The sequence below is a fragment of the Barbus barbus genome, assembly GCF_936440315.1.
Source record: "Barbus barbus genome assembly, chromosome: 43".
Classification (NCBI taxonomy): Eukaryota; Metazoa; Chordata; class Actinopteri; order Cypriniformes; family Cyprinidae; genus Barbus; species Barbus barbus.
This window is the reverse complement of record NC_136721.1, coordinates 25,842,435-25,863,899: the sequence shown is the minus strand read 5'-3', so window position 1 is coordinate 25,863,899 and position 21,465 is coordinate 25,842,435. Positions and strand designations below refer to the sequence as shown.

The 21,465-nt window shown below is 36.9% G+C and overlaps 1 protein-coding gene across 1 annotated transcript in view; it reads left to right on the top strand.

The window, feature by feature from the left end:
• Positions 1 to 21,465, top strand: part of uhrf2 (ubiquitin like with PHD and ring finger domains 2) — a 33,793-nt gene extending 12,328 nt beyond the window's left edge. The window contains exons 2-16 of the mRNA XM_079404444.1: positions 1,874 to 2,185; positions 3,772 to 4,064; positions 10,304 to 10,522; positions 10,609 to 10,718; positions 11,143 to 11,329; positions 12,783 to 12,906; positions 14,602 to 14,709; positions 15,755 to 15,859; positions 16,589 to 16,695; positions 16,767 to 16,929; positions 17,298 to 17,435; positions 18,825 to 19,050; positions 19,893 to 20,044; positions 20,661 to 20,759; positions 21,059 to 21,465. Of these exons, the coding sequence (XP_079260570.1) occupies positions 1,874 to 2,185; positions 3,772 to 4,064; positions 10,304 to 10,522; positions 10,609 to 10,718; positions 11,143 to 11,329; positions 12,783 to 12,906; positions 14,602 to 14,709; positions 15,755 to 15,859; positions 16,589 to 16,695; positions 16,767 to 16,929; positions 17,298 to 17,435; positions 18,825 to 19,050; positions 19,893 to 20,044; positions 20,661 to 20,759; positions 21,059 to 21,205 (2,490 nt within the window). The 3' untranslated portion in view covers positions 21,206 to 21,465. The remainder of the gene's footprint in view (positions 1 to 1,873; positions 2,186 to 3,771; positions 4,065 to 10,303; positions 10,523 to 10,608; positions 10,719 to 11,142; positions 11,330 to 12,782; positions 12,907 to 14,601; positions 14,710 to 15,754; positions 15,860 to 16,588; positions 16,696 to 16,766; positions 16,930 to 17,297; positions 17,436 to 18,824; positions 19,051 to 19,892; positions 20,045 to 20,660; positions 20,760 to 21,058) is intronic.

The following is a 21,465-nucleotide window of genomic DNA, read 5'->3' as shown; positions in this document are numbered from 1 at the left end:
CAAAAATCATTAGGATATTAAGATCATGTTCCATCAAGATATTTAGTACAATTCCTACTGTAAATATATCAAAACTTAATTTTTGATTAGTAATATGCATTGCTAAGAACTTCTTTGAACAACTTTAAAGGAGATTTTCTCAATATTTAGATTTTTTTTCACCCTCAGATTCCAGATTTTCAAATATTGTCCTATCATAACAAACCATACATCAATGGAAAGATTATTTATTCAGCTTTCAGATGATGCTTAAATCACAATTTTTAAAAAATGGACCCTTATGACTGGTTTTGTGCAGGTCTTGTCTCTGTCGCTCCTTCAGATGGTTTCTCCTCTGTTCAGAGTCTATTGTCGAGTCGAGGCTTTAACGCTTCTGTCACGATCTCTGTTAGCGTTAGGTTTTCTCAGAGGTGTGGACTCCGACAGTCTTCTCGTTTTCTCTCCATCGTGCATAATAAAGCGGGATTGTTGGAGGGGTAACGGGAGAACAGGAAACACATCTAACACCTCTGATTCTCATGCTAATGAGACCAACCGGCCAATCCGCCGCTGATGTTTCACGCCCGCACACATCCACGAAAATTACAATTGTGTGTTCGTGCAAGTGTGTGTGTGTGTGTGTGTATGTGTGTGCAATGGATCCTGGTTGGTTGCTATGGCAACACACACACACTCACACACACGCGTATGCGCACGGTTGCACTAGAGCCGTCATCACTATTCTAACATTTCTTTATTTCTTTATTTGTGATTGGGGAGAAGGCGAGGCTGATGGCGTCTGCTGCAGCACAAAATGGCTTCGCTGCTGTTTGAGATCGTCTCACATCTCAGAGCTACTCTGCCCCGATAATAACACACAGACACCACAGATAAACACAGAACAAATACGGAAAACAGGGATTCTTTTGTGTGCTTTAGTTTGTGAGTGAGTGTGTGTGTGTGTATAAATACATGCATAATAATAAAAATAATAATAATAAATAGTTTTGTAATGCTTTTGCTCACCAAGGCTGCATTTATTTGATCAAAAATACAGTAAAAATTGTGACATATTATTACAATGTAAAATATCTCTTTTCTATGTGAATATGTGTTAAACTGTAATGTATTTCTGTGATCTGCAGCTGTATTTTCAGCATCATTACTCCAGTCTTCAGTGTCACATGATCTTCAGAAATCATAATAATATACTGATTTACTGCTCAACAAACATTTCTGATTATTATCAATGTTGAACACAGTTGTGCTGCTCAATATTTTTGTGGAAACTGATACATTTTTATTTTTCAGGATTCATGGATGAATAGAAAGTTCAAAAGAACAGCATTTATTTAAAATAGAAATCCTTTGTAACATTATAAATGTCTTCACTGGCCCTTTTCATCAATTTAATGCGTCCTTGATGAACAAATCATTCTTTTTTTCTTACTTGCGTAGTGGTAGTTTATTGAGCAGCACAACTGTGTTCAACATTGATAATAATCAGAAATGTTTGTTGAGCAGTAAATCAGTATATTATAATGATTTCTGAAGATCATGTGACACTGAAGACTGGAGTAATGATGCTGAAAATACAGCTGCAGATCACAAAAATAAATTACAGTTTAACATATATTCACATAGAAAACAGCTGTTTTACATTAGAATAATATTTCACTATTTTACTGTATTTTTGATCAAATAAATGCAGTCCTGGTGAGCAGAAGAGACTTCTTTTAAAAACATTAAAGAATCTTAATTATTCCAAATTCCTGAGTGATAGTGTATGTACTGTACATAAATATAATAAAATCGTGTACAATAGTTGTACACTTTATATAATGCAGTTTATTTTGCATAACTAATAATTCATATTTGACATGCTTCTTTGCAGATGGAAGATGGTCAGACACTCTTCGATTATAACGTCGGTCTGAACGACATCGTCCAGCTTCTCATTCGCTCGCAGACGGACGCGCCGGACAGCCCCTCCCACAACAGTGACGAGGGCGTGGCCTGTGTCGTAGCCCCACCCACCACAGCATCTGTCCCCGCCTCAGCCACACCCACCACAACAGTCGTTTCCCCAGCAATCGTCGCCAACAGCAACGGAAACGGGTCCAAATCCTGCAGCCCGGCGCCGGACAGCCAGCCGTCCACATCCAGCCGGATGCTGCTCATCGATCCCGGGATCGGACTCTTCAGAGTAAGAGCAATACTGCCTGCTTTCTAACTCTATTCCATTTATAGTTCCCAAAAAACTTCAAAGATTATTCTGTGAAATAATTGTAGCATCGGTCATGACTGACTCTTTATTTATTTTTTTTATCTTATTGTTTTTATATTACTTCTAAAATACTATAATATTTTAATAAAAACAATATTTTAATCGTTTTAATATTACTGTTTTAAAATAATTTTTTGTTATTATTTATCACATTGTTTTTTATTAATTTAATCTAACATAGGGAAATTGCACTAAATTTACACATTAAACTTAAAGTGCTACCAAACATAATTGTATATGCATTAATCATAATAAGTTTGTAATATTATTTAATATTTAGATGAGTCAGGTACAAATTCTAACATTTGGAATTATAATTATTATTATTTATAATAATAATGGCAATAAAATTAATACTCAAAATATTTTATATTATATTATGATTTTTATATTTATTATGATTTTTTTATCACATAGTTTTTTATTAATTTAATTTAAAATGTATTAATTACATTAAAATTAACATATTGAATTCTACATGCCATAAAATATTATATGCATTAATAATAACAATAATAAATGTGATCTCTTTATTATATTTGACCATTTATGATCTATTTACCATTTATTTATCTATTTATTACCATTTATTTTTTATTATCTTTATTATCATTTATTAACAATAATGACAATAAAATTAATAATACAAAATATTATTTTATATTATATTATGATTTCTATATTTTTATTGTTTTATCACTTCAGATTTTTTTTTATTTAAAATTAATCAATTGCATTAAAATTAACACATTAAATTGCTACATGCTATAAAACATTATATGCATTAATAATAACAATAATAAATGTAATCTCTTTATTATCCTTTAATATTTAGTATTTACCAAATCCAAAGTGTGAATTCTAACATTTGAAATAATAATAATAGTAGTAGCAGTAGTAATAATAACGATTATTATTATTATTGAAAATATATTTTTCATTTTTTTCATATTTATGATGGATATTATTATTATTCATGTCATTTTACTCTGTGAAATATTTCTTTATGAAGGAAATGATGCATTATATTTGTTGGCAAATTAAAAAAAAAATGTGTAAACGTGTTATTTTTGCAGTGTAAGTGGATTAAATATTAAGACAGTTAAATCATAATTATTCATATGTGTCCCTGGAGCACAAAAGCAGTCATGAGTAGCACAGGTATATCTGTAGCAATAGACAACAATACATTGTATGGATCAAAATTATACATTTCTCTTTTATGACAAAAATCATTAGGATATTAAGATCATGTTCCATGAAGATATTTAGTAAATGTCTTACTGTAAATATATCAAAACTTCATTTTTGATTAGTAATATGCATTGCTAAGAACTTAATTTGGACAACTTTAAAGGAGATTTTCTCAATATTTAGATTTTTTTGCTCCCTCAGATTCCAGATTGTCATATATTGTCCGATCCTAACAAACCATACATCAATGGAGAGCTATTTATTAATCTCTCAGATGCTGAGCTCTAACAGCAGCTGTGTTTGTGTTTCAGGTGAATGAGTTAGTGGACTGCAGGGATGTCAGCATCGGCGCCTGGTTCGAGGGCGTGATTGAGAAGGTCACTCCTGCCTCTAAAGGACAGAACGGCCGAGTCGAAACGCCCGCTCCGGCCCGCGTCGGCCGACCCAGCAAACGGACTAATGGCAAGCTGGAGTCTCAGCCTTCATCCTCATCACCACCATCCTCATCCTCCACGGACGCTCACAGCACAGCGTTACACTCGGACCAGCCGTCCACGTCCAAAACGGATCCGCCGCACGTCTCCTACCACATTAAATATGAAGAGTAAGTGCATCATGGGAAGGAAGGCTCTTTGTTTTTCCCTGCTTGTCTGGATGTTCATTTCTAAAGCGCGAGGAGTCTAAAGTGTGAGAGGTGCATGATGGGATGCGTTCAGAATGCGGTAAGTGTATCGATTCCAAGAGTGAAGCGTCATGCTGCAGTGCATGCTGGGAAACCGATGCTGATTGGGTGTTCATGCTGAACAGCGTTTGTGCTCAGGTCACATGGTTTGTGTTGATGGGATCTGATCTCAAGGCTATTTTTATTGTTATTATTAATGCATATAATATTTTATGGCATGTAGAATTCAATATGTTAATTTTATCATCCCCCTCCCCCCACAATTAAATTCAATTCAATTCAAGTTTATTTGTATAGCGCTTTTTATGATACAAATCGTTGCAAAGCAGCTCTACAGGAATATATTTATATATTGCAGAACCTTAATATATTTAGCTTATGGCAAAATTTGGTGATTTCTGTATGTTGTCTGAGCGTTGGCATCCTCTGAGGTCCTCTGAGGGGTTGGCATCATCTTTTCTCAGGTGTTCGGTCATCTCAGATCATTTAAGGGTTGGATCCAGACTGAAGCTTCTGTCATTCCTAGTTACCACGGGATGTTAATCAACAGAGAAACAAATAGAGACATAATTAGCGTAGCTGCTGTTCCATCTAAGCAAAAATGATGTGTTCAACCCAAGCTAAAGAATAATAATAATGTACATTTGATCAGATATAACTGCAGTACAAGATTATAAGATGCATTATGTGAATGCTTGGCTAAAGAGATGTGTCTTTAATCTAGATTTAAACAGAGAGAGTGTGTCTGAACCCCGAACGTTATCAGGAAGGCTATTCCAGAGTTTGGGAGCCAAATGTGAAAAAGCTCTACCTCCTTTAGTGGACTTTGCTATCCTAGGTACTACCAAAAGTCCAGAGTTTTGTGACCTTAGGGAGCGGGTTGGATTGTAGCGTGGTAGAAGACAAGTTAGGTACGCAGGAGCTAAACCATTTAGGGCCTTATAGGCAAGTAATAATATTTAGTAAATGATACGGAACTGAATAGGTAGCCAGTGCAGAGACTGTACAATTGGGGTAATATGATCATATTTTCTTGACCTGGTAAGAACTCTAGCCGCTGTATTTTGGACTATCTGTAGCTTGTTTATTGAAGATGCAGGACAAGCAGCTAGCAGTGCATTACAATAGTCCAGTCTAGAGGTCATGAATGCATGAACTAGCTTTTCTGCATCAGAAACAGGTAGCATGCTTCGAAGCTTGGCAATGTTTCTAAGATGGAAGAATGCTGTTTTTGTAACATGGGAAATATGATTTTCAAAGGACAAGTTGCTGTCTAATATAACACCCAGATTTGTGACTTTAGAGGACGTAACAGTGCATCCGTCACATTGTAATCCAAGAGATTCTGTGTCCTGTTTTTTGGTCCAATAAGTTATATCTCTGTCTTATCTGAATTTAGTAGGAGGAAATTATTGGTCATCCAATCTTTTATATTTTTTACACAATCTATTAGCTTAGATAGTTGAGAAGTTTCATCTGGTCTTGTTGAGATATATAGTTGAGTATCATCAGCATAGCAGTGTAAACTAATCCCGTATTTTCTAATAATATTACCAAGAGGCAACATGTATATTGAAAATAGCAGAGGACCTAGGACAGATCCTTGTGGTACTCCATACTTTACTGGTGATAATTGAGATGACTCTCCATTTAAATGAACAAAGTGGTAGGGATCGGACAGGTAGGATCTAAACCATCTTAAAGCCTGTCCTTGAATACAAGTATAGTTTTGTAATCGATCTGTGAGTATATCATGGTCTATAGTGTCAAACGCAGCAGTAAGATCAAGTAATACTAGCAATGAGATGCAGCCTTGGTCTGAAGCAAGAAGCAAGTCATTTGTAATTTTAACAAGTGCATTTTCTGTGCTATGGTGAGGCCTGAAACCTGACTCAAATTCTTCATAGAGATCATTTTTCTGCAAGAAGGAACACAACTGAGCAGACACAACTTTTTCTAAAATTTTAGACATAAACGGAAGATTTGAAATGGGTCTGTAATTTGCCAGTTCATTAGAATCTAGTTGTGGTTTCTTAATAAGAGGCTTAATAACCGCCAGCTTGAATGGTTTTGGGACGTGACCTAAAGATAACGATGAGTTAATAATATTGAGAAGCGGTTCTTCTGCTACGGGTAACAACTCTTTCAGTAGTTTAGTGGGTACAGGATCTAATAAACACGTTGTTGGTTTAGATGCACTGATAAGTTTATTTAGCTCTTCCTGTCCTATAGTTGTAAAGCACTGCAGTTTTTCTTTGGGTGCGATGAATGAAGCTGAAATACTAGACGCAGTAGAATCTACATTTATTATTGTATTTCTGATGTTATCTATTTTATCAGAAAAGAAATTCATAAAGTCATTACTATTAAACTGTGAGGGAATATTTAGATCAGGTGGTGTCTGTTTATTTGTTAATCTAGCCACTGTGCTAAATAAGAACCTTGGATTGTTTGGACTGTGCATATCTAACAGTGTAACATTAAGCAGAAGTATTTCGAATGAGTTAAACCTCCTGTATCCTGTTTTCTGAGTAACATTGAGAATATCACTATATATTGTTGCCACACCGCCACCACGACCAGTCTGACGGGGCTCATGTTTATAACAGTAGCTCGGTGGAGTAGACTCATTTAGACCAAAATATTCATTTGGTTTCAGCCAGGTTTCAGTCAGGCAGAGTACATCAACATTATTATCTGTGATCATTTCATTTACAATAACTGCTTTGGGTGCGAGTGATCTAATGTTTAGGAGCCCAAGCTTTAAAAATAGTTTTTGTTCATTTATTTTGTGTTTTTCTGGTTTAATCACGATCAGATTTTTTCTAGAGCCTTCATTAAATTTATATTTTGACCTCGCTATTCGGGGGACAGACACAGTCTGTATAGATTGGACAACGCAAGTACTTCTATCTTTTAAGTGGGCAGAACAAAAGTCATCATAGCAGTTATTTGAGAATCGGCTTACTGTTGTTTTTTATATTTATAGTAATATTAAAATGTTTACAATTATTTGTTTTTGTTTTTTTTAGCATTTCAGTCAAATAAAACCCATTTAAACAGTATTATTTGTTTGTTTGTACAAATGCTAAAAAAATTAAATCATGTAAATTGACGTAATATGTAAAATATTAAAATTAGTACTGTCAAATGATTAATCGCATCCAAAATAAGTTTTTATTTACATAATTTATGTAAGTATATTGTGTATATTTATTATTATATATATAAATACACACACATACTGTATATATTTGGGAAAAATTTACATGTATATACATTTATATATTTATATTCTTAAATATATACATGCATGTGTTGTATTTATATATACATAATAAATATACACAGTACACACATATATATTTAATTTAATAATATTAATCACGATTAATCGTTTTACAGCAGTAATTAAAATATTACATTTTTAAAATAAATAAATATCTAAAAATTATTTTAAACCTTTAAAATATGTTTTATAATTGTTTGTATTAGGTTTGTAGCATTTAGATATATATTTTTATTTTGTATATTTTTTGTTTTTGCTCATATTTTTTTCTGAAGAAAGATAAGCATGTATAGTGATGAAAGCCAAAATATTAAATGTCGTGGATGAATATTTACTGAGTAAAACACTATTTTGTAGAGGGGGGTCAAAATGGCAATTTTCACCTGAGATTCAGAGCCAAATTACAGGAGGGGAAAAATGACTTCAGAAAGATGGCAGCATCGTAATATTATTTCTTCACAGAGATTGGTTGCTTCATTAGTAAAATCTGTTGACTTTAGCAATCTTTGTTGCATTATGTGCCGATGGAGACCATTCAAAAATGGCCAAACAGCACTTACCCCATTTCTCTGGTACTGAACGATGTAGGGCCTTGAAAATGAAGCACACAAACTTTGGAAAAATATTATTTATGGCACTCAGACTGGTATGTTCATTGGAGTTGTTTGGACAGAAGGAAACAAGATACATTTCTAGTTTCAACATTATTTGTTTTTCACACTTTCCTCTTTAAGAGAAAATAAGTATTATATTTTTGCAAAGTGACCCACGTTTGGTTTTTGACCATTGAAATGTGTACATTTTAACAATTTACTCCTGGAGCCATATTGAGATCCCAATATTTCTGGAACCGAACCATATAGAGCCTTAAAAATTAACATGCCAAAAGGAAAGTTTGTCAAGACCCAATATCTAAAAGGGCATTAAGATATCTTCAATACTTCTTGAGTTACAGGTCTGCAAACTTTGGAGAAAAAGCTTGAAAAGTGCTGTTTCCCTATTTTTGAACGGTCACCATTGGCACATAATGCAACAAAGATTTCTAAAGTCAACAGATTTTACTAATAGATCTACTAATCTCTGTGTAAAAATAATATTACAATGCTGCCATTTTTCTGGAGTCATATTTGTCATAAAAATGTAACAAATTATATTTACCCCCCTGTTATTTGGCTCGTGATTGTGCATCTGTTAATCAACAGTCATAAACGCAGACTGTGATTGGCCGCTTGACAAGTCAGTCAGACCATCACTTCCTGTCTGACTTGTGAGGTTCATTACATTACACTTTATTATGTGTATGTGTGTGCGAGTGTGTGTGTGTGTGTGTGCGTGTGTGTGCGAGTGCGTGTGTGCACATGTGTGTGTGTGTGTGTGTGTGTGTGTGTGCACGTGTGTGTGTGTGTGTGTCGTCGTCTGAGAGCCGGACGTTATGAGAAATGAACTGCTGAGAATGTGAAACGTGTTTATTTTCTAAAGGGTCAGAAGAACCGGAGCTGAAGAAACACCCAAAAACTCTCAGACACACAGACACACACGCATGCACACACACACACACACAGTCCTGCTGCTGCTGCGTGAGTGTGTGTGTGTGAGAGAGAGAGTGAGAGTCATATTGATATTCAGAACATGAGCGTGTGGAGCAGCAGAAGAGTGAGACACAGTCCAGATGAGAGACAGATCAACCTACGACTGATGGACACACACACACACACACACACTGTTCCTGATCTTCGTGTGTGTGTGTTTTCAGCAGACGTTGTGGAGCGTACGGTCGCTCAGAAGCATGTTTCTCCAGCAGATGTGAGAGTGATCAGACATCTGTGGATCTCTTCCAGATAATGCACTCATGTGTGTGCCTGTTGTTTTCTTCCCTTAGATCAAAACGCTCAGAATAATACATTTGTTGTTTCTCGGTCGATATCGAGGTGTCTGATAAGTTAATATTTCAATAATTTAACAACACATTCACAGTTCTCTGATATCAGTTACTGGTCATATAACACACAGGTCAACAGTTCATCTTTATTTAATGTTCAGTTTGATTGTTTTTATTTTAAGATGATTTTAATTTGATGTTTTTTTATTTATTCATTACATTTTTAGTAAGTGTTTTGTTGTGATTTGTGACAATTTTACAATTATTTTAATTTGACTTTTTATAATAATTTTTACAATTTATAATTTTAAATTTAAATTTTATATATCTTTATAATTGAATAAATTTTTTGTTTTGATTTGTTTTTAATTTTTTATTCGCATTTTAGGATGAAATAATTTGTTTTTATTTTGATTTGTTTTTGTTTTACATTTATTTTAATTTGACATTTTATAATTTAATTACCTTTGACTAAGTGTTTTACTCTGTTTTGCTTTGATGTTTTTATTTGACTTTATACATTTTTAGTAAATGTTTTAGTTTGTTTTTGGTTTTTAAATTATTTTGACAATTTATAAATGTAATACATTTTCAGTTTTTATTTTAGCAAAATTTATTTGTTTAAATTATATTTAACTTTAACTTTTTACTTTTTATTTTAATTTTGAAATTTTTATCATTTAGCACATTTTCAGTAAGTGTTTTATTTTAATTTTTATTTACATATTTTAAATTTAATTTGGCATGCTTATGATTATTAGCTTTTTTTTTTATCAACTCATGAACCCCAGTTTGAGCAAAGTGTGTTTGATCGGCTTAAAAAAGGTTGACTTCTGACTCCACCAATGGAGTGAGTTTGGGGGCGGGACTATCTGTCTGACTGACCAATGGCAGACAGAGGGAGTGTTGAGGAAACAGTCATTATTGCGGTTGTTGTTGTTGGTGGGGTTTATTCTTGTGTCTGATGCTGGCGTTTGCGTCTGTGTCCCGCAGTTATCCGGAGAATGGCGTGGTGGAGATAAGCGCGGATGATATTCGTCCGAGGGCCAGGACTCTGCTGCGTTTCGACCAGCTGCAGGTGGGAGACGTGGTGATGGTCAACTATAACCTGGAGAACCCCGAGGAGCGAGGCTTCTGGTACGACGCCGAGATCTCGACCCTCAACGCCGTCTCACGCACCAACAAAGAGATCCGCGTCAAGATTCTGCTGGGGTAAACACCAACCGCCAGAATATAAGTTCACCCAACTTGAGGAAATATGTGACGTTGTAAGCTGGTGCTGTGATTGGTTGTTTCAGAGGTCCGGGTGATGTGATTGGTGACTGTAAGCTGCAGTTTCTGGATGAGATTTACAGGATAGAGAAACCAGGAGCACCGGCGCTGTCCGTGGCAGACGGCCCCTTCAAACGTGAGCACACACACAAACAAACACACACACACACACACACAAACAAACACACACACACACACACACACACACACACACACACACACACACACACACACACACACACACACAAACAAACAAACACGGACACACACACAGACGAAAACACAGACAAACACACACACACACACACTCACACACAAACAAACACAGACACACACACACACACACAAACAAACAAATGCGGACACACACACAGACACACAAACAAACACAGACACACACACACACACACACACACTCACTCACTCACACACACACACACTCTCGCGCACACACACACACACACACACACGTTACACATGATCTGAACTCTCCTGCCACTGAACGTGTGTGTGTGTGTGTGTGTGTGTGTGTGTGTGTGTGTGTGTGTGTGTGTGTGCAGGTAAGACGGGTCCGGAGTGTAAGCACTGTAAGGCGGATCCAGAGGCTGAGTGTCGTTTCTGCTCGTGTTGTGTGTGTGGAGGGAAGCAGGACGCTCACATGCAGCTGCTGTGTGACGAGTGTAACATGGCCTTCCACATCTACTGCCTGACCCCTCCGCTGACCGCCATCCCCGAGGACGAGGACTGGTGAGCCGCGCTCCACCCTGCACTCAGGAATGCACCGAATCTCCGGCAAACTAAATCATTTGGCTGAAAATAGCAAAAAAATCTGCGAAAAGACTGAATAAATTGTACCGAACAATGACGTGACTAGATAGAAGCGTGCACTAATGCAGCAAACAAATTGCGAAATGGCTTTAAACAATTAGTAAATAAACTGCAGGATGTTGTTTTCTAACACACACACATGAACTGCATGTATTCTGAGCGATGCACAAGCTCGTTAGCCAGGGTTCAGAGTCCAAAGTGTGAGGAAAATCTGCACTGAAACAGTGTTTCTCGTCAGATGCTTAATCACATTTTGGCGTGTGACAATGCAATACGTGCAACAAATATCTTCCTAAATTCATGATGAGAATCTTTTACAATTCTGCTGTTGTCAACAAAAAGCACAGGTCTTCCTGTGGGTTTCTGCCAAGATAAAAGCTGAGAAAAAGCAAGAACTCCATCAACATTCATAAATGTTAGTATTGTAATTTTACTGTTGTTCTGGGAAATAAAATAAAAAAGTAAGACAATGATAATAATAATAATAATTACAACAGCTCTAATAATACATTTATTATAACATTCACACATAGTGTTCAAATCTGTAATATATTCTAATGTTTTAAAAGAAGTCTCTTCTGCTCAGCAAGGCTGCATTTATTTGTACAATAAAAAATACATAACTGATTCAAAAAGGGGGTCTCAAAAATGGCCAAAAATATTATTTTACTAACTTATTCATTTTAAGTTAAATTGTGCTTCGTTGGTATAATGTCTGCTAGAATTTAAAAAAATGTTCAGTGTTTAGTAAATCTTTTTTCAATTGTTATGTAATTGAGCTTTTATTTGAAAAGCAAGACAAAACAGTAAAAAGCACATTTTAGCTATTTAATTTATACAATGGTGAAAAAAAGGCATAATGCATGGAGGGAAAACACGAAAAACTGTATTCGGCCTTCGACCCAGTGTTTCATTTTTTTCAGCTTCGGCCAAGAATTTTCATTTCGGTGCATCCCTAGTTTTTTTCAGCTGCTTATACAGCTTTAATCTGTCCTTGTCACACAGTTTCTGAAAGCTGTCACTCAAACAGCAGAAGCACTCACCAAATCTACAAAACCAGACACTAACGATCAGCTTTTGTCTCAGTTTTCAATTTCATAAAACACTTTTTGCAAAACAAAACACACAGTTCTCTCTGTAACACACACAAATCTAACAGGAATTAATATTCTGGCAAAGGTGCTTGCAAATGTTTGTGATGTTTTGATGTGATGTGATGTGAGGCATTTTGTATTTTATGTGCAATTCTTTGATTTGTGTGTAAAGTTTTGAAAAAAAAGAGGCAAAGTTTTGAAAATGTGTATGTAGCTGAAAAAAACTGTAGCGTGTGTGTATGATCACGTGACTGAGGCGTGACGCTGTGTGTGTGCAGGTACTGTCCCACCTGTAAGAACGACAGCAGCGAGGTTGTCAAAGCCGGAGAGAAACTCAGAACCAGCAAGAAGAAATCCAAGATGCCATCAGCGACTACAGAGAGTCAGAGAGACTGGGGCAAGGTGTGCACACACACACACACACACACACACATGTTGGTTTTTGTGGTTTATGGGGACTCTCCATAGGCGTAATGGTTTTTATACTGAACAAACTGTGTGTGCTATTGCCCTACACCAACCCTACACCTAAACTTAGCCCTCACAGGAGACTTTGTGCATTTTTAGATTTTCAAAAAAACACCATTTAGTATGTTTTTTAAGCCTTTTGAATTACGGGGACATAGACAGTGTCCTCATAAACCACCTTCATATTGTAATACCTCTGTCATACCCATGCCATTATACAAATTTGAGTCCTCATAAACCACATAAACATGCACACACACACACACACACACACACACACACTCTCTCTCTCACACACACTCACTCACTCACACACACACTCTCTCTCACACACACACACACACACAGACTGTAGACTAAATCAAACCCTAACAGAAAACTTGATTTACTTCATGAAACACTTTTCATATTGTTTTCAGCTTTTTGAATCATCATCATCATAATTTTTAGTAAGTGTTTTATTTAAAATTATTTTAATATAATTTTATTTGATAATACGATTGAATACATTTTATTACACTGTGTTTTATTATAATTTGGCATTTTTATAATTTAATAGTACATTTTAGTAAGTTTTATTTTTATATTTATTTTGATGATTTTGTTTAGTTATTTTAATTTGACATTTCTGAGATTTAATATTGTTGTAATTTTATTTTTTTGATTTTTAGTTTTCATTTGTTTTTTTATCTTAATGTGACATTTTTGTGATTCTTTGTGTTTTGATTTGATCTTATAATGTAATACATTTTTAGGAAGTGTTTGATTTTGATTTTTTATTTTAATTTGATGCTTTTGGGATTTAATCATTTTTGTTTAGTCTTTTATTGCTTTACTTTTCTTTTTGTAATTTGACATTTTTATAATTGAATACATTTTTAGTGTTTTTGTTTTAACTTTAACTTTATTTTTCTTTATTCAGATTTGTATTAATTATTAGCTTTTCATGAAGCATATAATAGAGACTTCTTGAATTCCCTTGCCAATTGTTTTCAATGCATCATCACATTTAGCTCTTTTTTGCAGGATCAATTTATCTCAAAATTAAATGCACACATTTACTCGTTCTTGCACATATTTACCTGTTGAATGCAGGGTGATGGTTTTGTTTGATGCGCGTTCATTAATAACAGCTGTAAAACTGAAAGATCATCTGCAGATCAAAGGCCTGTTTAAAAGCGCTCTAGACACTCTTTTACTGAAAGCGAACGCAGCTGAAGGCCAGAGTCCCGCTGAGCAGTGTTTACGAGCGCTGAGGCATTGTGGGAAAGCAGGTACGAGTGTGAGCGGACACACACGACGCTCTGAACTACTGTATGAATCACCACACGACTTCGCTAATGTAAAGACAGGAAGAATATTGAGACACTATTATTATTATTTCTAATAATATTACCATGGGGCAACATGTATATTGAAAATAGCAGCGGGCCTAAGACAGATCCTTGTGGCACTCCAAACTTTACTGGCATTAATTGAGATGATTCCCCATTTAAATAAACAAAGTGATAACCGTCAGACAGGTACTGATGAAAAACATAGGTTTGTGTAGTATAGGTAGTCAGATAGACACTTTGTTCATTATTATTGGTCAGCTCTGGTTAAGTGTGTGTGTTGTGTGTATTTTAGGGTATGGCGTGTGTGGGCCGCACTAAAGAGTGCACAATCGTCCCCTCCAATCACTACGGCCCCGTTCCCGGCGTTCCCGTTGGAACCACGTGGAAGTTCCGCGTTCAGGTGAGGAGATCCGGCCCAGAGCGGGGTTGACCCAGAAATGACCAGCATTTTAAGAATCGCTTGTAAATCTCTCATTGCTTCATTGATCTGATCTCATGCACATCTGTTTTTGAGTGAAAAAACATTATTTTGGATAATTTTTGACAACTTTCACTCAAAAACTGAAATGCATGAGCAAATCATGACTTTTCACTTTACACCTACCCCCTACCTGACTAGCGTGAGATTTAGTGTCAGACGTAGCACTACGCCGAGATGGGGACTTACGTCCAGTCTAGTCTTACAACCGGGTGTACGTCCAGCTGGTGCAACCGGCCCCGATCAACCAGTTCCAGAAAGAAACACAAAACCTGTGCTAATCGACAGAAAACAAGATTGAATTCAGTATTTGATAATAATATAGCATAATGAGAGATTTACAAGCAATTTGGTTCATTTTTGAACACCTCGAGTATAAGAAGGAGGGGAAAAAACAGCTTTAAAAAAGTACAAAAGTTATCATGAAACATTTGTGACCCTGGAGCACAAAACCAGTCATAAGGGTAAATTTTCTGAAATTGAGATTTATGCTTCATAAATGCACTTTCCATTGATGTATGGTTTGTTAGGATAGGATGATATTTGAAAATCTGGAATCTGAGGGAGCAAAAAAATCTAAATATTGAGAAAATCTCCTTTAAAGTTGTTCAAATGAAGTTCTTAGCAATGCATATTACTAATCAAAAATGAAGTTTTGATATATTTACGGTAGGAAATTGACTAAATATCTTCATGGAACATGATCTTTACTTAATATCCTAATGATTTTTGTCATAAAAGAGAAATGTATAATTTTGATCCATACAATGTATTGTTGGCTATTGCTACAAATATACCTGTGTTACTCATGACTGCTTTTGTGCTTCAGGGTCACATTTGGGAAGATGTTATGAGCAAAGCCAGTAAGTTTTAGTCCAACATGAGGATTTCAGAGGGTTAAGTGTGTGTGTGTGTGTGTGTGTGTGTGTGCGTGCGTGCGTGTGTGTGTGTGTGTGTGTGTGGTCAGGTGAGTGAGGCGGGCGTACACAGGCCTCACGTCGGTGGGATTCACGGACGCAGTAACGACGGCTCGTACTCACTGGTGCTCGCTGGAGGATTCGAGGACGAAGTTGTGAGTGTTTCTTCATTTCATATCAGCATTTACCCTATAAAACCTGCTGGATCATATTTCTAAGCAATCTCATCTTACTAAGACATACTACTGGAGATATAGAGCGACGACTGATATTTAGATTATTTGATGTCAGTATCTGCTCTGCTGTTGGAAATATCTCAGTGATTTACATCACAAGCAGCAGAATTTCATAATAAATATCAGCATCTGCAGCAAATTCATATTTTTGCTCAGTTTGAGTCTCTGAATAAAATTGAGCTCCATATTCTCACTGTATATGAGCCATAAAAGCCTTATTATCAAATATATTTAACAACAACAAAAAACATACACAAACTTTTGAATTTTTTAAAATAAAAATATATATTGAAAAGGTAGTTGCAACTTTATCTCACAATAGATAAAGTTTTGTGAGAATTAATAGATTCATTGAATTGAACTGCAAGATATAAAGTCAATTGTAAGATAAAAAGTGGAAAAAACCTTTTTATTCTGTGGTGGAAACAAGAAAAGAGAATTGCAAAGAAAAAAGTCAAAATGGCAATAGATGTAAACTCATATAAACTCAATTCTGAGAAGCAAAGTCAAGAATTTTGAGATATAAAATCATAATTGCAATAAAAAATAGTCAGAGTCAAATGTATTTTTTTCCTTTGTGACAGAAACAAGCTTCCATAAAAGGCTCAATAAAACATGTTTTGGTCTGTTATTTCACGTGTGTTCCAGGACCGGGGGGATGAGTTCACCTACACCGGCAGCGGAGGTCGCGACCTCTCCGGAAACAAGCGCATCGGCGAGCACTCGTTTGATCAGACGCTCACACACATGAACAGGTGATCTTTACACGTCTCAGTGCATGTAAACTGTGACTGTACATGCTCCTTCTTGACCTCTGACCTCTCAGGGCTCTGGCGCTGAACTGTGACGCCCCTCTGAACGACAAAGACGGCGCGGAGTCTCGCAACTGGAGAGCGGGAAAACCGGTGAGAGTGATTCGCAGCTCCAAGGGCCGACGGATCAGCAAATACGCACCGGAGGAGGGAAACCGCTACGACGGCATTTATAAGGTACACACACACACACACACACTGTTACTGACACACACACACTCACACACATGCACACACACACACACACACACATGTTGGTTTTTGTGGTTTATGGGGACTCTCCATAGGCGTAATGGTTTTTATACTGAACAAACTGTGTGTGCTATTGCCCTACACCAACCCTACACCTAAACTTAGCCCTCACAGGAGACTTTGTGCATTTTTAGATTTTCAAAAAAACATTTAGTATGTTTTTTAAGCCTTTTGAATTACGGGGACATAGGCAGTGTCACTTTAATGTTGAAAGTGAACAAAACTGTTCAGAATTGTGATATTTCATGATAGTAACCTGGAAAAACCTGACGTTTAGTTGGTGTTGTTGTCAGGTGGTGAAGTACTGGCCGGAGATCGGGAAGTGTGGGTTCCTGGTCTGGAGATACCTGCTGCGACGAGACGACCTGGAGCCAGCGCCCTGGACTCCTGAGGGGATCGAGCGCAGCAAGAAACTCGGCCTCAAAGTCCAGGTGTGTGTGTGAGCGAGTGTGTGAGCGAGTGTGTGTGTGCGTGTGTGTGTGCGTGTGTGTGTGTGTGAGCGAGTGTGTGTGAGCGAGTGTGTGAGTGTGTGTGTGTGTGAGTGAGTCAGTGAGTGTGCACCTGGTATTCATCACGTCCTGGGGACCAAATGTCCCCACAAGGATAGTAATACCAGTAAATCTTAATCTTGTGGGGACATTTTTTGGTCCCCATGAGGAAACAAGCTTATAAATCATACAGCATAAAGTTTTTTGAAAATCTAAAAATGCAGCATGTTTCCTGTGAGGGCTAAGTTTAGGTGTAGGGTTGGTGTAGGGCAATAGCACATACAGATTGTACAGTATAAAAACCATTACGCCTATGGAGAGTCCCCATAAAACATGGAAACCCAACATGTGTGTGCGTGTGTGTGTGTGTGAGCGAGTGTGTGTGAGCGAGTGTGTGTGAGCAAGTGTGTGTGAGCGAGTGTGTGAGTGTGTGTGTGTGTGTGAGTGAGTCAGTGAGTGTGTGTGTGTGTGTGTGTGAGCGAGTGTGTGTGTGTGCGAGTGAGTGTGTGTGTCAGCGTGTGTGAGTGAGTGTGTGAGTGAGTGTGTGTGTGTGTGTGTGTGATTCAAAAACACACAAAACATGTTCAGTGAACCAAACTGCTCAGAATGAACAATTCAACACAGTTTTTAATGACTTTACTTGCATTTATACTTTACTTGACATTATTTGCATACTATTATAGTATTTATTATTAATTTAAATTATTTTTTACATTTATTTTCAGTTTTCATTGTAGTGTAAATTCTAATTTAAATGCTTTTGCCATTTTTATTAGTTTTTTATGTTTCTAATTAACTTTAAATAGCCTTTTATTTTTATTTCAGTTTTAGTCATTTTCTTATGTGGTTTAAAACATTTTTATTTAGCTTTAATTTATTCTTAGTTCGGTTTTAGTTTTAGTAATTTTATGTGCTTTCATCATATTTATTAGTTTTTATATATCTGTTTAGCTTTATCTTTATTTCAGTTTTGGTCATTTTGTTCTGTGCTTTTGTCATTTTATTCGTTTTTTTAATATTTCTATTCAAGTTTAATTATTATTTCAGTTTTAGTTATTTTAGCACTTAAACATATTTGATTTAATTTAGTTTATAATAAAAAAATTTAGGTTTACAAAAAATATTTTAATAGTTTTAATTAAAATTTACTAAATATCTTCATGGAACATGATCTTAATATCCTAATGATTTTTGTCATAAAAGAGAAATGTATAATTTTGATCCATACAATGTATTGTTGGCTATTGCTACAGATATACCGGTGCTACTCATGACTGCTTTTGTGCTGCAGGGACAGATATGATAATTGATATATGTGTTTGTGTGTCTCAGTATCCTCCGGGGTATCTGGAGGCCATGGCTAATAAGACGAAGCGCGAGGCGACGGTGCGATCAGTGGGCGGCTCAACACGCGGCAGAAAGAGAGGACGACCCCGAACCACACGACCGTCCAAGAGAGTCCAGGAGGAAGAGGAGGAGAAACCTGCGGAGAACATGGAGGAAGAGCTTCAGAGCAACGGCAGCGCAGACGCTCACCAAGAAGAAGAGGAGAACACGGGTACATCTCACACATCTGTGCGCTTGCATGCAAACTCCTCACCTTTCAGACAACTCACTTTTTTGAGATCAGAACAGGTCACCTGTGAGATTTGCTTAGATCCAGTGAGAAAGTGTTTTTATGAGGGGGGGGGGGTCTTACAGTAGGTAAATAAAGAACTGGGGTCGGTTGCATAAACTGGTTAGACGAAACATTTTAGTTTTTTTTTTTTTGCTTGTGATACAATTACAGTTTTGGACATATGTAAGGTAATAAAATGTCCCTGCAGCACAGAAGCAGTCATGAGTAACACAGGTATATTTGTAGAAATAGCCAACAATACATTGTATGGATCAAAATTATACATTTCTCTTTTATGACAAAAATCATTAGGATATTAAGATCATGTTCCATGAAGATATTGTGTAAATTGCCTACTATAAATATATCAAAACTTCATTTCTGATTAGTAATATGCATTGCTAAGAACTTCATTTGAACAACTTTAAAGGAGATTTTCTCAATATTTAGATTTTTTTGCTCCCTCAGATTCCAGATTTTCTAATAGTTGTATCTCAGACAAATATTGTCCTATCATAACAAACCATACATCAATGGAAAGATGATTTATTCAGCTCTCAGATGATGACTGGTTTTGTGGTCCAGGGTCACAAATATAAAAAAACAACCTTAAATTAACTACAAATGAGCATGTAAAGCAAATATCTTTAAAAGAAATTCCGTGTGGAGCATATGCCCCCGATCCACGCAAACCCCCCCCCCCCCCCCCCCCCCCCCTTACCTGTTGGCATCTCTGATTATACAGCTGTATGTGAACACGTGTGTGTGTGTGTGTGTGTCAGGTGTGTGTGAGCCGCAGGAGGAGCCGCAGGTCAAGCGTCTGAAGGAAGTGGAGTCGTTCGTTCTGTCAGAACAGCAGCGGAATCTGATTCAGGAAGACGAACCCAACAGGAAGCTGTGGGACGAAGCGCTGAGCTTCCTGTCGGAGGGACCGGTACACACCTAACCTATAGACACAATATTTTAAGAGCTTGTTGAGTATCACGTTTTATGCATCAGGCTTTTATGGCTCATACAGTGTAATATAGTGAGAATATAGAGGAAATGACAGATCAAACTGAGCAAAAGTATGCAATTTGTTGCAGATGCTGATATTGAAATGATCTAAAAAAAAAAAAAAAGTGGTCACTCTATATCTCCAACACTGTCTTAAATAAGACACTTCATAAATTCAATTATTATTGGCACAGCTGCCTGGTAAATGTCCTTACTTACGTTAATTGCGGCTGTGAATAACAGCTAGTTACTTTATCAATGTGTATATATATTTTTTTTTTCCTGAGAGATCCCCACAGCAGGCGGAACTTCGTTTAATAAAGTTAGTGATAACAAGGCCCGCCCATTTAGAGGAAAGATATGATTGGTTGATTTTTCTGTCACAATTACTCTCCCATTGATTTACTATTGCTTGGCCCTCTGTAATTTCATATTCAAAAGAAAAATAAAACACACAAGCTTAAAGTTAGTAAAGTAAAACTAATTAAAATGAAAAGATAGCACTGATGTTAAGATAGCACTGTGCTGATGCATGACTTCCTGTTGTCCTGCAGAACTTCCTGCGGAAGGTGGAGCAGCTCTTCATGTGTGTTTGTTGTCAGGAACTGTCCTTCCAGCCCGTCACCACCGAGTGCTCACACAACGTCTGCAAGGTTTGGGTTAAACCATCACTACAGCCGTGTGTGTGTGTGTGTGTGTGTGTTAGTAACTGTGTGTGTGTGTGTGTGTGTTAGTAACTGTGTGTGTGTGTGTGTGTGCGCGCGCGCGTGTGTCAGTAACTGTGTGTGTGTGTGCGTGTGAGTGTGTCTGTGTGCATATGTGTGTGTGTGTGTGTCAGTAACTGTGTGTGTGTGTGTGTGTGTGTGTGTCTGTGTGCATATATGTGTGTGTGTGTTTATCTGTGTGTGTGTGTGTCAGTAACAGTGTGTGTGTGTGTTCTCCTCTCCTCCAGACGTGTCTGCAGCGCTCGTTCCGCGCCGAGGTCTTCTCTTGTCCCGCCTGCCGTCACGATCTGGGCAAAGACTACGTCATGAGCCTCAACAAAACCTTGCAGCTGCTCCTGGATCAGTTCTTCCCCGGATACAGCAAAGGACGATGAATCTGATCCACAAAAAACGGACAAAGATCTGCTCTCCGCACAAGCATCACGCGCACACACACACACACACACACACACACACCAGCCTGACATCTGTGTTCACGACCGTAAACCCAACGGATGCTGGGACTCGAACCCTTCGACACACATCATGATCATCATCAGCATCTGGATCAGCAGTGACCACAGACTTCTCCTAAATCAGTCAAATTAATGTTACGTAAGAATCAAACCCTGTCAAAAACACTTCCAACTCATTT